Source organism: Chroicocephalus ridibundus, chromosome 11 (assembly GCF_963924245.1).
Source record: "Chroicocephalus ridibundus chromosome 11, bChrRid1.1, whole genome shotgun sequence".
NCBI lineage: Eukaryota > Metazoa > Chordata > Aves > Charadriiformes > Laridae > Chroicocephalus > Chroicocephalus ridibundus.
Window position 1 is genome coordinate 4,852,802 of NC_086294.1, and position 15,520 is coordinate 4,868,321.

Below are 15,520 nucleotides of genomic sequence, written 5' to 3' on the forward strand. Positions count from 1 at the left end.
CAAATTCAGGCATTGTGCATAAGTACTACTGAATGTGTCAAAGCACTACTGAAGTATTGCCAAGTGTGTCAAGGCAACTGCGAGTAATGTGGAAAAGACTGCATTCCTCAGTATTTCTAGAATCCAGGTATCCAACTGGATACATGCTTTATTGTATGAAAAAATTCAACATTCCTGGCTAAAATAGCTGCATCTCAAGCAACTCTATCCAGGGCTGTTCTCTTATGTATAAAAACATACAAGCAAACATTCTGGGGAAAATCTTCCCTCAAAATATCTGTCAAACATGGAATTTTTAAAGACTTTTTCTAGTTACAACAACAGTGCCAGATTCCTATACTTCACGTAGATAAGTCTCTTTTTTTGGCTGCTGTCCAGCCAACTCAGGGCATAGATACCTTAAATGACCGTTTTCTGATCCCCAGCACCTTTCTTGTGCCTTTTGAGTCAATCACCACTTAAACCCATTGTAACACCATCGACAGCCACCTACCATTAGCTGAACTAATTCAAGTTAATGGCAAGGCCTATGAAGTGTTAACTGGGAATGAGAGATGGTTCGTGCCTCTCACATTAACCTGTTAGCAAATGCAGGTTGAACAACCACATGCATAACGAGGCACGTGGAGCTGCAGCACACACTAATACTCATGAAAAAAACATGAACACAGAAACTGTACTTGTTACAGTGCAGATACTCAAAGTGGCTGTCAAATTCTAGGGTCAGCCACATGAAAGATCACTTATGGCACAGCGGGGCTTTCGGCTATCCTGGAAGAAAAAATAACTACACTGAAACCAGATAATTATATCCAAAACCAATCAGATCAAACTGTCCTCACTTTAAAACCATGATTAAATTTATCTAACATTTTAAAGTTTATGAAATCCATGGCCTACATGACGTTTGTTTGCAAAGCAATTATTCGTTTACAGTGTTAATCTTTAGCACACACTGCATCATGATAGCAAATCAGAATAGAAAATTACAGACTGAGTCAATAAAGAACAACTACCCTCCTCACCCCACAGCAGTAAATACTGCCAATGTTGAAGTTCTTATATCCAAGGGCAGCCCCTGGAATGTTGCTCAACGTTCCCTCTCAAACGGGCCTTGAATGCCTAAGAGCAAGTAGGAACTTCGTTTTGGGAGGGAAATGTAAGTAAATACTATCATAACTAGTGACTGCTCCAAGGCATCCAAACAGGAGATGGCTGCAAGCCTTTTTCATGGAGGCTTCCATATTCCTCAGAAAAAAAGATTATGTAACAAGATGGACATATCCACCTCCAAAAATTAATGAGGGAAAGGATCTTTAAATTGTTCATTTTCCTTCCTCCTCGGAAATGGTTTTAAGACTAGGGATGATGCAAAAAGCAATTTGGCTTTAAATTGGCTGAATTCTCTTGATTTCTACATGGGAAGGATCCTGTGTTTGGCTAAGTTAATCCTTTTATTTTCCTACACTCTGGAGAACTGACCTATGCTATTGTTTTAAACAGAAAGCCCTAGGTCTAGATGATTCCCACTGATGTCGGCATATACGGAACCAGTCTCTGGGATAAATGTTTCAGCTGGTAAATAGCATTGCACTGAAGCTGGAACAAAAAAGGGGTCTTTTCATGATAGTTAAGTTAAAATCCTTTAAAATTGAAGAGCAAGTTAGCATAGAGAATTACATGATTAGATGGCTTTACACGCAAGTCCCGGACTTCAGCTGACTTAAACAGAAACAACATCTAATAACAAAAAAAACCATCATTTTCTGTCCTACCTTGCTATTTTAAAAAACACATTTAACAGCTTTTCTTGTTTAAAACCCATGATCAGGGTGGAACAGACCTACTTGGAAGCTTGACAAGCTTTCAGTGATTTAAGTTACATCATTATTTCAAAGATGCCTCCATTGCTCTTACTTAGGCTGAAATAAAAATCTCTTGATAATCAGCCAGACACAATACAGCTGCTGCAATACTGTTGACATTAGCAAGCACCTTTCATTCTGAATCTATATACTTGCAAGTACAATGAAATACTTACGGATTTATCCTAGTCCAAAGCAGAAATTTATGCTCATTAGTGCAATCAATGTAAAATCTCATCATGATTCTGGGTATAGACGGTCCCGTGTGATTTACCAGCCATCAATTGTTGAATTGCTCAGAAGCTTCATATTCAAACTGAGTCAAATAATCTAAGTCCACTTCACTTTCTCAGCAGTTTCCCATCATCATTCCAATTCTTTTTCTTGCAGGATTCCTTGCACTTATCTTCGACTTATTTTAAATGAAAGAGTCTGCTCCATCATTGCCACTAGCAACGAAACTAGCAGCAAAATAAGCAAACAACAAAAGCCGTGAATATCAAATGGGTTAAAGACAGCAAATCAATCTCTGAATCCATTTTGTCATTGCAACGTCAGTAACTTCAGTACCATGACACAAAAGCATTAACCTGTCCACCCATTCCCTGCTCTTCTAAGAGCTGTGAACAAGTGCTTGGCAGAGGTTTATTGCCTTTTGCCAGTTCAGGTTAGGAACTGCTCTTCAGCCAGTTTTTACAGTAAAACGGCTGCTGCATGAAAACACTGAGTAGAGTATAGTAACTGGTGCTAAAAACTCCTCGTCACCAGTCTGGCCTACTTGATGTCCTACAGATTGAGGAACATTTTCCACTGCTATTCCATTACGGCTTCCTTGTATCAGTAATGGTGGGAGCAAACTGCCCCTGCATCTCAAATCTCACAGGAATAGTCCACCATGTTGGTCATATGAGTTCTATTCTTCGGAGACCAGGATGGCACAAAGTTCCTTCAATTTAAACTTGATGAAATTGAACACATTCCAGACTCTCAGAGTCTTCTACACTACTAAGGTACTGGTCATGTGATGCATTAGTAATATAGCTAGGAAAATCTACTTACACAATGTTGTACTGCCTTTAGTTGAACATACTGGACTGAGTTAATTTGTTTGTTGTGACCTTCTATCAACTACAAACAGGCTAGAAGGGGAGAAAATCGTTAATTTAAAATTCTGCACTTCTGAAATTATGAAGAAATCCAATCCTCTTTCTGTCCCATACAAGACTGCAGTCTCCCACGATACAGAGTGAGAATTCTGCCTTAATGAGTCTTTAAATAGAGATTTGATAGGTCAGAGACTTGATGAAACAAATGTGAGAACTAGAGAAAAAGCCAAAAGGCAGACCAAACAATTTCAACAAGGTAAATGAAAAGAGATCCCATGATGCCTCATATGCTTGTGGACTCCATACGGAATAGCCCATATGGCAACCATTACCTCCACTGGGGACTGGAACTAGATCTTTAAGGTCTCTTCAAACCCAAACCATTCTATCAGTCTACTCACCCAAAATTTCCATTGTCTAATAAAAAAGATTACAAACTGCATGTGATACAGCTAAAATGTCAATGTCAAGCAGTACCTGCAACAAATACACAGGTCTATCACACATTAATTCTCAGTTCAAGAACACAATGCGTTCCTAAGGTCTGTAAAATCTTTAATAAAACTCTTCTTCCTGCTCAGAAACTTGATCCTTATTGCCTTATACTCTGAACACCTTCCATAGCTCACCCCAGCTAATTTTTATTGAAATTTTAAAAGCATTAAATGCCCATCCCACTCCCCCCCCCCCCCGAGTGAATAATTAAGTCATAATTTCGTAATGAGGACTTCGACAGTATCACTCATGGCACAGACAAGGGCAGGCTGGATACCCAAGTTAGTTAAAGAATGCCTTGATGTAACAGAATGCTAACATTTGCTATCTATGACCAGACCTTACGCTGCACTGAGACAGCAGCTCTTCTGGAGCTACACCGTTACTCCTAGCATAGTGTTGCACTCCATGAGAGATAAAGCCTGGGTGTCTGTGTCTATACTTTGGACACTAGCTAACTGAACATACATGGCATGCGGCTTAAAATGCATCTTACATTGTTGCACTGTAACAGCTTTCTACAGGTCAGCACATAAAATCTTAGCTCTACAAGCAAGTCTTTCCTACCCCATGTTAAACATTACTTACTACAGGGTCACAGTACGCAGCCATTGTCTTAGTGCCACGCAATCCAGAAAACCTGTTCCTGTCCAAACCATCTGGAATGTCTAAGAGAAGTGAAATAAACTCTGATACAGAAAAAAGCACATGAATTGTGAACACTAGCTAAACACTCATCACTAAACTTCCTTTAAACATTGTGCTCTTGCCTTCCCGGTATTTGTTTCTGGGCTCTTCCTTTCCTTCATTCTTTGTACTTTTTTTATTTAGAATCACAGTACATTAATTACAATTTATAATAACAGCTTGAGGTATCACTCTTTTATTCCACTCTCATATGAAAACAGAACTGCAAGATACAATAAGCAAAAGATAACCTTTAACAGGTATCTTTACAAAGATTAAACAGTTGCTAAATCATCCTTTTCTTACTTGTTCCCAGTAGAACCAAACCTTTTATTTTAGAATACTTTTTATTTTGCTATATCAATTTTTCTTCAATGTATCTGCAAATAATATTGAAGGACAACCTGGGTACCCTCCCTCTTCTTCCCCCAGGTCAGCAAGACGTTAAACGTGCACTCCTCAACCTTTCACTTTCTCCCACTCACAGATAACCTACTCTATTGCTGAGCTGGTTTTCTAGAAAAGCCTCGTTCTTCCTCTGTGCTTCCTCAGAAGCACTGTCAAGTTGCTGTGAAAAGCAAATGACACAAATCAGTATCCATGCCAACAAACACCGTGGTTAGTGTTAAAACTGGACTCATTTTGTTTTTCTGTCTATGGTTATTCTAGTGAAAAGTATTTCTTGGCACAGTATTAGTTCCAATGGCAAATATTTCAAATTTCTCACAGAAAACCATCGTCAATTATTTTTGTAGAAAACAGCTTCACGTTGACAACTTGCAAATAGAGTCTAAATTCATTAAATAAATTATTCATGCCGAACGTAAAAGTGTTAATAGAAATAGAACAAACTTAGAACGAACTGAAGGTGTCTTTCCATTGATTCAACCACTCATCAAGGAATAATTTCAACCTCTTTGTCTTTCCCATATTCATATAAATGGCAACAAAGCCAGTCTCTCCCATTCACACTATACATGATCATATTTTATTTAATGAATATAAATTTTTGTAGGTGTCTGAAACATAAAGGGATGAGAGAAAGAAATAAATTATTTGCTTTTTGGAATCCTTTATATTTGGATAACACACTTGCCTTTAGAAAGAACTGACAGGTTATAAAAAAACCCTGAGATGCTGACCTGCAGTGCTGTCTAGCTTCACGCCAATAAGGCGTTATCTTCCCACTCTAACTCATGAGTTGAAGAGACACAGAAAATCAATTTTGAAAGCATAAAACTTGGAGTTGTAGAATCCCATTCACTGTCAGTAAGAATATATCCTTATATACAAAGATATCTAGAGATTTCAGGGAGAAAGGTTCAAGGCAAATAAAATACATTTTTAACATTTTATTGATGAACAGCAGAAAACACAGCTTTTGTTTATCATGCTGCTGGATGTCATATCAATTTGTACACGTGTAAATAAACTTCTGCACATGTTTTCAACATAATAGCCGCTGTTCTGAAAATAACTCAGGCATATGGTGTCAGAGTCATGGAGATCACCCTGAGAAAGACTGAGGATACCAAGCAGTGTGGTGGGAGCAGCAGAGGGATCTGAGGACTGTAAATCCAGCTACAGCCACAGAGTAAATTATCAGTGGCTATTTTGTGCTGAGCCATCTGTTGCCTTGACTACCCTGCCAGCAATAGTTCAAAGATAGCTGGAGTGTGTCTATACAAGCTACACATAATGATAACTTCTGTGCTCTTTGAAAAGAACAGGATCTGACTTACAGTATACGGTAAGCATTGCAGATGGCCTTTTAATACATCATTCTTCCCAGGAACAAGTTTTGTCACCAGGGACCACACAATGCCCTTTGACCTGTATCACCAGAGGCTCAATAAACTTCTTTTCCACATCCTGGTGGGCACAGCCTGTAGTATTTTCTTCAAATGTTATTCCTATACCTGTATTACAAGTAACTTATCAGAGCCCATGAATATTGGTGTTCATAGTCTCAGTTAGCCATCTGTGTTATCACTGCCTTTCTGTAGAGAAGACGGTGCTCTAAAATAAGGTATACATGTATACATAAATATTTTCGGTTGAGAAGTGGTCTTGTAACGGAATGAATTACAGATCTGTAGATGAGGATTTGAAATGCTGCTCCACAGACTGCTTTCCATCTTCCAGAACTTTGGAAATGCGCTGCAAAAAAAACAGGAACAGTATGCCATATGTTAAAATTACTACTGTATTGGATTCAGTAATATATGTATTAATTACTAGCTTGTGGCCTTAAGGTATGGCTAAAGAAAAAAGATGCTGACCAATTCCAGGGTATTTTGAGTTAGTTTCTCCATCCTGCAAAACCATAAACCTGTATTTAAACTTGTCAACATGATTCCAGTCATGCTGTGGAAGCACTATACAAATGGATTTCTAGCTTTATTCAGTCCTTTTTCAAATTTTTAAAAAAGGACGTTTTGTCCTCCTTATTTTATATGCTATTTAGGTTTAAATGTGAGTGGATGAAATCACCATGAAAAGCTGTTACTCCTGGGTTTGAAAAGAACAAGTATGTGATAAATTAAATATGTGAAACCCTACAGACTTCAAATTAATAGGTTATTCTTGTTCCTACCAGAAAAATATGATTATGAACACATCTGCATTTAGGACATTTTCTTAAGCGTTGCTCTGTGGTCCCTGAAGGCACTATCTATATTTTTTAAAAGACTGCAGAAACTAATGGATGAAAATGAAACCTATACACCAGAAAAAAAAATAATTAAAAAAAAAATCAACCTTTGCTTTGATGAGCAAAGAGTTGACATGTAACTTATTCAGTGTGCACATCAGTAGCTACCAGCATCTGCATGAAATATCACCCTCCCACTACCTGAAAAACAGGAAAACTTTAAAACTTTTTAATCTTAATATCTGTACTGAATATACATTTTTTTATTTCCAACACTACATTAAATTCAATGGTTTTAATTTGGCGAAATTTCCACAGAAATCAGCAAATGGAAGGCAAGCTCTTCTGAGCAACATTAATGACTCCAGTGCAAGCCAATTTCTACTTTCAAATAAGCATCTCCGACAACAGTAATGGACTCACTCTGTGCATGTTTTGCCATATATGCTATGCTTACCGTACTCCGATGCTAGTGCTAACTGCCCAACGTAATTAAATCGAACAAGAATTAATTGCTTTCCTCATTTGCTAATAAATGTTATATAAAGCAAATCAGAGAAAATCAGTAGGTCAAATGAGACCTCTTGTGGTACAGGTGCAGAACTGCACATCTGAGCCTGCCTTTTAAACACACTAAGATGTACATCCCTACGCCAGAAAGCACAGCCAGAAGCAAATTTTTGCTTCCCGGTAGAGCTTTCACCCCTCTCTCTGACGACAGAAGTAAGAAAAAAAACCAAACACACACGCAAAAAAAAGGAGAATTTAACTTATGATCTTAGGGTATTTTAAAATGGCTTAATTTTCAGAACATATAATTTTTGAAAATGTAACACTTTCTTTTTTTCACTCATAAACACAGAGAACTTACCATTGTTTTAAATAACTGGTTCACTTTCTTTTTTTTGGAGGTTTTCTTGTCACCATCTGAGGTGGAAGGAAACACTGGTTGACTCAACCTGTGCGACGCAATTGTTTCATCAGGTGCCGCGGCGCTGACGGACAGAGTTAATCCTTAGAATAGAAACATTGGTTGCACAAAACAAAACCAAAAAAGGAGAGTCAGGGCATAAGATAAAGGCAAATGCAAAATAATGAACTACTGCAATTATGAGAAAAATATGAGACTTTTTTCAATCTAACTGTATCATTAGAATACAAAAATAAGTAAAAAATTCCCCATGGGGAAGCACTAAGCTTCATTTCATTGAAACTTAACAGTGAAATAAACGAACTGATCTAGTCAAAGAAGAGAAAACAGATAAATAGAAAAATACATGGAAAATAAGTGAGCCATAACAGTCTCTTGTGTTGTGCTAAATATACGTTACAGGCATCTGGAAAGACAGGGACAATGAGAGGGACAGATGAAGGGCAAGCTAAGAAATGGTCTGTGCTATGGAAGAAACGGGGTAAAGGGTATTGATACAGGGCACGTTTTCTCTGTGTACCTTGGCCTAGAACTGAGTTCCACCTTCAGTTATGCCTTCCCCTTCTCTGTCATGTAACTGTCAGTCTTTCTAGGGGGCAGTTATGTTATCTTGTTTCCTCTTCCTCTCCCTGTGAGGAAGGCTTATGAGATTCCTCTCTGACATGAAAAGCGGAAGTTGAAAGCCTACTATGGGGCAACCTTTGGGGACATTAGCCTGCCAAAGCAAAGTACAGAGCTTTTCTTCCCATTTCAAATGCTGCTCTCAGCTGTGAGGGCAGACTGCAAAAGCCCTTGCTTCTGCAAACGAGAGCCTACAAAGCAAGGAAGATGAATAAACCTTGCCTCTCTCAAGGCAGGGGGAATGCCCACACCGTATGAGGAAGCAAAATGCGGAGCTCCAGAAGTAACGCTTTTAGAATTTGGAAGCTAGCACTAGGCAGCGCAGATACAATCTTTGTATCTTTGTCTCAGAGGCACAGAGCCATACAGAGCGAGCTACCTGCTCTCTTGGAGCGAACCCTTTACTGCTATGTTTTCTTAACATAGCAATAAAGAAGTGCAAAACTCTTACCTTACTGTAAGCAGCTTACCTGGGATAGTTGGCATGGAACGACTGACAGAACTCATCTGCTTGAGGACAGATGTTTTCTGAGGTGCTACTGCATGTTCTGAGAGGTTGGTGTCACTCATGAACTCGTATTTCCTTGACAGCTGTTTAGTAAAAAACAAAGTCATTAATGATGAACTGAGATATGAGAAACAAATCTCTAAACAAAATAATATTTTGAGAAAAGCATAATGGAAAATACTTAATAAACAAACTATCATGCCTAACCTGAGTTCTTTATGGGATTGTTTGCTGAGTAAACAATAAAAGTAACTAGAAGCAGTAGAACTGGGTCCACATATAATATTATATACTAGCTAAAAATATGTAATGATTTTGCAAGATGATTTATAGTTAGATAAATACTTCTCATTCTAGATAGAAAAACTACTTAAAAAAAGCTAGCTAGAAGAGACTCTAATCTGGGACTGTAGGATGGTATTCCTACCATATCTTTGGAACAATACCATCAGCCTGCTCTGACTGTGACCTGCAAAGTAAAATGAAGTTTTGAAAACATTTTTCCCTATTGCATTAACATAGCCAGCTCGGCTGCTGCGACGCTTGTCACTATTTTTCTGAAGCAAAAGAACATCCTGTAACTTAGTATGTAATGGGATTCCCACAGTCAGGTGCGTTATCTAATTTAATCAAAAGACAAAAGGTGTTGCTTGTTTTTAGATATTAATGCTTCTCAGAGCATGACTGTGCTTTATATCTCTTTTGGATGAGGACATGTAGTGTAAGACAATCATAATCCTCCACGAGTTTTACTTTGTTTCCCAAAAGAATCTTAGCGTTCTACTGAATTCACTTTCCCTTTGGTGATTCCTCCAAAAATTTTTTGATCAAATGACTTATGCCTTTTCCATGCAATTAAACAATCTGTTACTGCCTGACATTTTAATTTGGATAGGGCTTGTATTTCAAGAGGACATCTTTCAATTTGTTTTTTATTATTTATTTTTATACTAAAAGAAGAAAAGTCTCCTGAGAATTAAACTAGGGGAAAAAAAAAAAAGAAAGCCCACTGTGAGTTACAGAAGTCATTCTAATGATCCAGCAGTGCAATAAAAGCACTCAGATGATCTATGGAGCGAGAGATGCCAGTACTTCCAAACTTCAGTCTGGCACCATTTAAGGAACACTGTTTGCAATCTTGCAATTCCTAACAGCTGCGCGTTCCATAACAAGGTACAAAACGTACAGGGCTCATCACTTTTGAAATAGCCCTGACTGCAAGGAGCTGCCATGAAATGTCAGCACAGTCAATTGCCTCTCCGCAGGAAAGCTAGCTTAACCCTCCCCAATATAGTACTTCATTTCAAGCTAACCAAGCTTCAGAATTTGCAACTTCAGGGCTATACTATCTGTCATCATAAGCGAGTAGAGATGTTCTGATTTTCCACTGATTTGTTTCCTCCTCAGCATCTTGCAGGTTTCATTCATGGCAGGGCAGATCATCTCTGCATCCTGCGTATTTCCTTTTATGACAGCTAGAGTTCTATCTGATACATTTTTCTTTTCCTAAGCAAAGGAGTAATGTCCTCTTTTTTTATGCGTTATGAAATACTATGCCGAATCAGTAACATACACATTTCATGTCAGAGACAGAAATATCAGGTGCTGTCTTCTCATCAGCAAACACCACGCTGCTTCTTTTTGTTCTTTTTTTGGACCTTCTCATCTTTACTTCAGGGTGAGGATTAATTTGCAGAGCAGTCTCCTCTGATTCTGCTTTCACTGGCTTTGGTAGCACTACTTCCAGATCAAAGCTGCAGGAGCAAAAGAAAAAAGTACAAGTTGCTGAGTGATATTTTAAAAGCCACCGGTATTCTGATGTCATTTCCCTATGAAATATAGATGCAGGTCATCCTTTTCTTTGACTTTCTATGCAGCCTTGCAAGCTGTTTGCAAAAAGTATATGATGTGCTTCAGCTGGCAACTGTAGATGCAAATGAGATGCCTTCAGGAGGTATGATATCGTCTTAAAATGTTGCAAAGAGCGTAAAATATTAATATGATTGCAAATCCCTTCTTAAAGGTTTGTGCATTAGCTTAAGAACTCCCAAACTAAACAGAATTAGAGCTCATATGGCAACTTTATGCACGATGATGATGGTCCTGAAAGCAAGACAGTATTACTATTTATTCTCATGTCTTAAATGCATCCTCCTATTGATTTCAGCATATCGGACAACAATGTACGTACCCAGTGCCAAAATCTCCCTACACAAACAAAATCTCCCTCCTTCTCTTCCTCTAATTTTTATAGTTTAAAAAATTGGGCTATTTTCATTTAAAAACAAAACAAACCCAAATATGAAATTGGTGCTGGCTTTACTGCCTTCGCTGCTGATGGAATTAGCCTATTCAGCATGGGGCTCAACTTATTTTACAACAAAAACCATTAAAGCAAGTAGTATGGTGAATTTGTTGACCCATGTTTCCTAGAAACAAATTAGAATCCTGAGAATTAAAACTAGGTGAACAATTCAGCTGCTTAAGTGTAGTTGTCTGGTTCCATAGCAGCCGTGCTGTATTAGAGACAGGGGGCTGGCAGACACGCCATAAATCATGTTTGTGTGATAACACCCTTCTGGAGTGGAAGCTGAAGGGCAGGAAGAGCATCTCATAACATGTGATGCTACACGTTTGTTAGACAACTCAAAAAATTTAATTAAGAATTGTTAAACAATGAACTGGCAGTCAAAGATGCATTAATAGAGGGGTATCTTAAAAAGAAACAGTTCCAAGTTAGGGTCACACACTTTTGGACTTTTTACCGTTTAAAACTGAACTACTCAAAAAGGGAGATCACAATCACAAAAAAGCCCACAATCAAACACTGCTCAGCAACATCTACTTTATATGGGCCTTGTTTGTGAACAAGTTCCGTGTGCCCAAAGGATAATTTATAAAGTGATCAAAAGAATTTGTGGATGAAAAGGCTAATCAGTAGACCTATAACGGATCTCTCAAACTTAAAAAGATTTTGTTTGCCACGCAGTTAAGAAAGCATATTAGGCAAAGCATTTCACATCACTACAGGCTTTACTAAAACATTCCACCTCCTTGCTTTTAAATTTGTAAAGGCTTTCCTCTTCCCCCCCAATTCATACAAGCATAAAGATGCTAATTAAGTTCAGTATAAAGAGCAACTTGCAAAAACCCCCCAAATCTTTGTGTTTTTTCTGAAGTGTCATTTAAATTAAAAAATACTTGTTTCCTGAAAATTAAATGCCACTTTTTCAGACAGATTTGAGTATGTTTTGTCTATTAAGGTTGAAATACTGTAACTTTAAACCCGGTGGAAATGTTAGGTACAGGTAAAAATAATTTTGGCATAATCTGAAAAGACTGCAAGTGGTCTTTATCCTTGAATACCTTTTTTTTGTCTTTTAGTTTCATCCCATAAAACTGTTTAAAAACCAGGACTGGAAGAAAATTTGTATTGTATTCAGAACCAACCTTTCAGAAACAATTTTGTTTGGAGTACTGCAGTCGGAATTCATGGAAGTCAGTGAAATAACTGATAACTGACGATAGGATCTCAGCATTGATCTCGGCCGTCCTACTCTCTTGTCATCAAAATCTGGCTGTAGGATGAAAAAGAGAAACATTTTCTATCAAAAAACTTTGTGTGAACCTCATTTCATCTCTTTTCACTAGTTCTTGAAGAGAGTACAAATGTTTTAACATTTGGCATGAAAGAAATTATTTGCTACCATTAATTACTGTGATTGTTTCTTCTGTCTGGATGCACTCTAAGACCTCTCAAGGTTTTTCAGAATTTCCCAGTATGTGCATACCATAAACTACTTTTCCAGCCTACTTCAATTTCTATCCTATGAACAGGATATGAACAACTTTAAAACAAACATTTCATATTAAATCACAGGGGTTTGTTCTGGTTATCCAGAAAAATATTAAAAATATACATGTAATTTCATATGCCGAATTCCCAAATATTTTGCTTGTGATGTCATTTCTCACTATGACTCTGATGTCTAGAAGACTTGGAAACATTTGTAGTTTCAAAAATTATTTTCAAGTGTTTTGCAGAGTTTATATGCAATGAGTTTATATGCTGCTCATCCTTTGAATGGCCAGAATCTTGTGATAAAGGCACAATAGCTGCATAACATTTTTTTTCTTTTAATAAAAAAGCTCAGGCCAGCCACCAGAGTCAGACATGGTAAAAAGAACATTCTCTGCTTTTGCAAAATTTTAAATAGGTTGGTTTTTTTAAGTTCTGATCTGTAAGAGTGCTGAAGGTTTCAAGCATTAGGCAAGACTGTTAACTGTGGATTACAGCCTCTCTACTATTGCAAGGATGATGGCATGGGACTGAAAATAAGACAATCATACTGAGATAAATATATAGAATTTTCATCATATAGATGTGTAACACAGCACAACAGCCAAAATTTAGTTTAGAAACTTGCTACTTTTCCCCCTGTAACAGAAGAAATAAATGCTGTTATAAAATCATCAACGCTGAAAGTAAAAACATGAAATAATTTCCAAAGCAACTGGTGTTTAATCACAAAAAAAAAGCCATCATCATTCTGGCCAGCCTGCACAACCTCAGATAGACTATTTTATTCAAGAATTGTCTGGAGAGTTTGTGTTTAGAATGTATCCTTCAATTCCCATATATTTCAGTTTGGTCTCAACTAATATTTATAGTATTATAGACATGATATGTTTTACTTCACAACACAGCTGGAAGTGGCTAGCAAAGGGAGACATCAATTGCAGATCAAAGCCCTAAACCACTAAGAAAAATTACAGAGGAGAAACATGAGAATTTGCTTTTACTTCCTTAATAAAGCAGTAAAGAATTGCAAGTTTAATAGACATAATAAAATACTGTACATCTTCCAGAATGAGGAATATTCAATACATCAGAGAATTGAATTAACTCTGTGACTATTAAACTCAGGTCCTACTACCTTCAGATCACAAGAAAACACACAGGCAACAAAAGTTTAGTGAATGTTTTTGTTTAGAAGAACAAGATGTGCATTAAGAGAAACTGCAGGAGACATTAAAAGGAGAGCAATACCAATTCTCTGGCTCCATATTGTTTTTCCACTTTAACTTTTAAATGCTTGAAACATTCCTCCATCCGGTCATGGAAAGGACGAAGATTATCAGAAACTCTTCTTTCATGAATTTTAATTCCAGCCCCAAGGAAAGGTATCTTGAAGAGGGAGGAAAAAAGAAAAAAAAATGAGAATATTAAACTGGGTCTGACAACCCCTCTAACTCCATTTAGCATGTGTGCTAAGTCAACTGCAAAACTCTTACTGTGACTGGCAGACAGATTTGTCAGTTGATCTCAGCTTTTAGCAGCAAGTACAAGATGGAAAGGTCTCTTGAAAAATAGGCTTGCTCAGTAAATTTTTAAAGAACGTTGTCTGCCTCATAGTGACTCTAGTCTCTCTTCTATGTATTGTAACGTTAATCCCTTATGAGTTTTAACACACCATGCGCCAGTTTAAAAAATTCTTAGGCTACTAGTCTACCTGCTTATGAAGGTGCCTCCAATAGCTTACAAGAGAGAAGGCAGGGACCAAAAAATACCCAAGTGGATTCCAGGCAGGTGGTTTCAAACTCTTCTCTTTCAAATGGAGGATTAAGTGACTGGGAAAGGTTTAAATCAATGCACTGGGGCTTAGTCATGTGATCACTTCCACAACTCCTGCAGCAATTTAATATGCTAATGCCTGGTTACTGGAAGTGACCTCTTCCTTTCCCTTGATTTTACTCTGCAGACTTCTTCTGTACTCCCCACATCTCCAGAAAAAATCAGTAAGATAATGCTTCAATACAAAAATGAACGAATCAAGCCATGAATAGGGGCAGCTTGCACTAAGAAATCTGACTTTGCTCAATTTTACCCCTGCGCTTTTCTTTTTTGATGCTTATCCTTTAGGCTGGGGTCAGTGACAAGTAACCAAAGAGGTTGAGAGCTCTGATTCTTCCCACTAGAGTTGAAATAAGGTACATAACAATAGTTTTTAAAAACTAGGGGGGTGGGGGAAGTGTAGGTGTAGTGTAGTCCCTTAAAGGAGAACACCTGATAAAAAGATTAGGAAAAAGTCTATCCGTTCATTAAATACCTCCCTGCACTTCCTAAAAAATCCCTCTCCTTTGTCAGAAGGAATGGCTTGCTTATCAACTACAATAAAATAATAGTTAAAAAATCTTATAATGAAACAAATATGATAGTAGTACTACCTTCCTAACCCCTCTTCCCTACAATGCTTTCCTTTGCTTTTATATTGCTACTATCATATTGGCTGTTATATCAGTGCAATATCATCCAGTTAAAAGCAAACAAAACAAATCTTATCTTCAAACATAACGGACAGCACACTTTGACATGCTGTTTAATTAATAATAAACATATTCACAAAGAGCAACTTTTGTAGTGCTGCTCTTTAAAAATATAAAGACATTTCATTACTCTTCAGTCTTTGAAGATAGTGATTTATGAGATTTATGCAATATACTTTCAGCTACCCTTCTGACAGTAACCTTCTCTATCTGCTTCACCATTGACTTTTAGCTATTTTGCATTAATGTTTGGGGTAAAAAAACCTAAAAAAAATCAAAACCCCAACCCCCCAAAACACAGTAAACATGACACAATCACCTAAATGC

General features: G+C 37.4%; 1 protein-coding gene across 1 annotated transcript in view; it reads right to left on the reverse strand.

The window, feature by feature from the left end:
• Window positions 1–4,454: 4,454 nt before the first annotated feature.
• Window positions 4,455–15,520, reverse strand: part of DOCK2 (dedicator of cytokinesis 2) — a 196,618-nt gene continuing 185,552 nt past the window's right edge. Inside the window, exons 47-52 of the mRNA XM_063348870.1 lie at window positions 13,917–14,054; window positions 12,317–12,444; window positions 10,440–10,620; window positions 8,829–8,949; window positions 7,678–7,820; window positions 4,455–6,313 (exon numbers count right to left, since the gene is read on the reverse strand). Of these exons, the coding sequence (XP_063204940.1) occupies window positions 6,239–6,313; window positions 7,678–7,820; window positions 8,829–8,949; window positions 10,440–10,620; window positions 12,317–12,444; window positions 13,917–14,054 (786 nt within the window). The 3' untranslated portion in view covers window positions 4,455–6,238. The remainder of the gene's footprint in view (window positions 6,314–7,677; window positions 7,821–8,828; window positions 8,950–10,439; window positions 10,621–12,316; window positions 12,445–13,916; window positions 14,055–15,520) is intronic.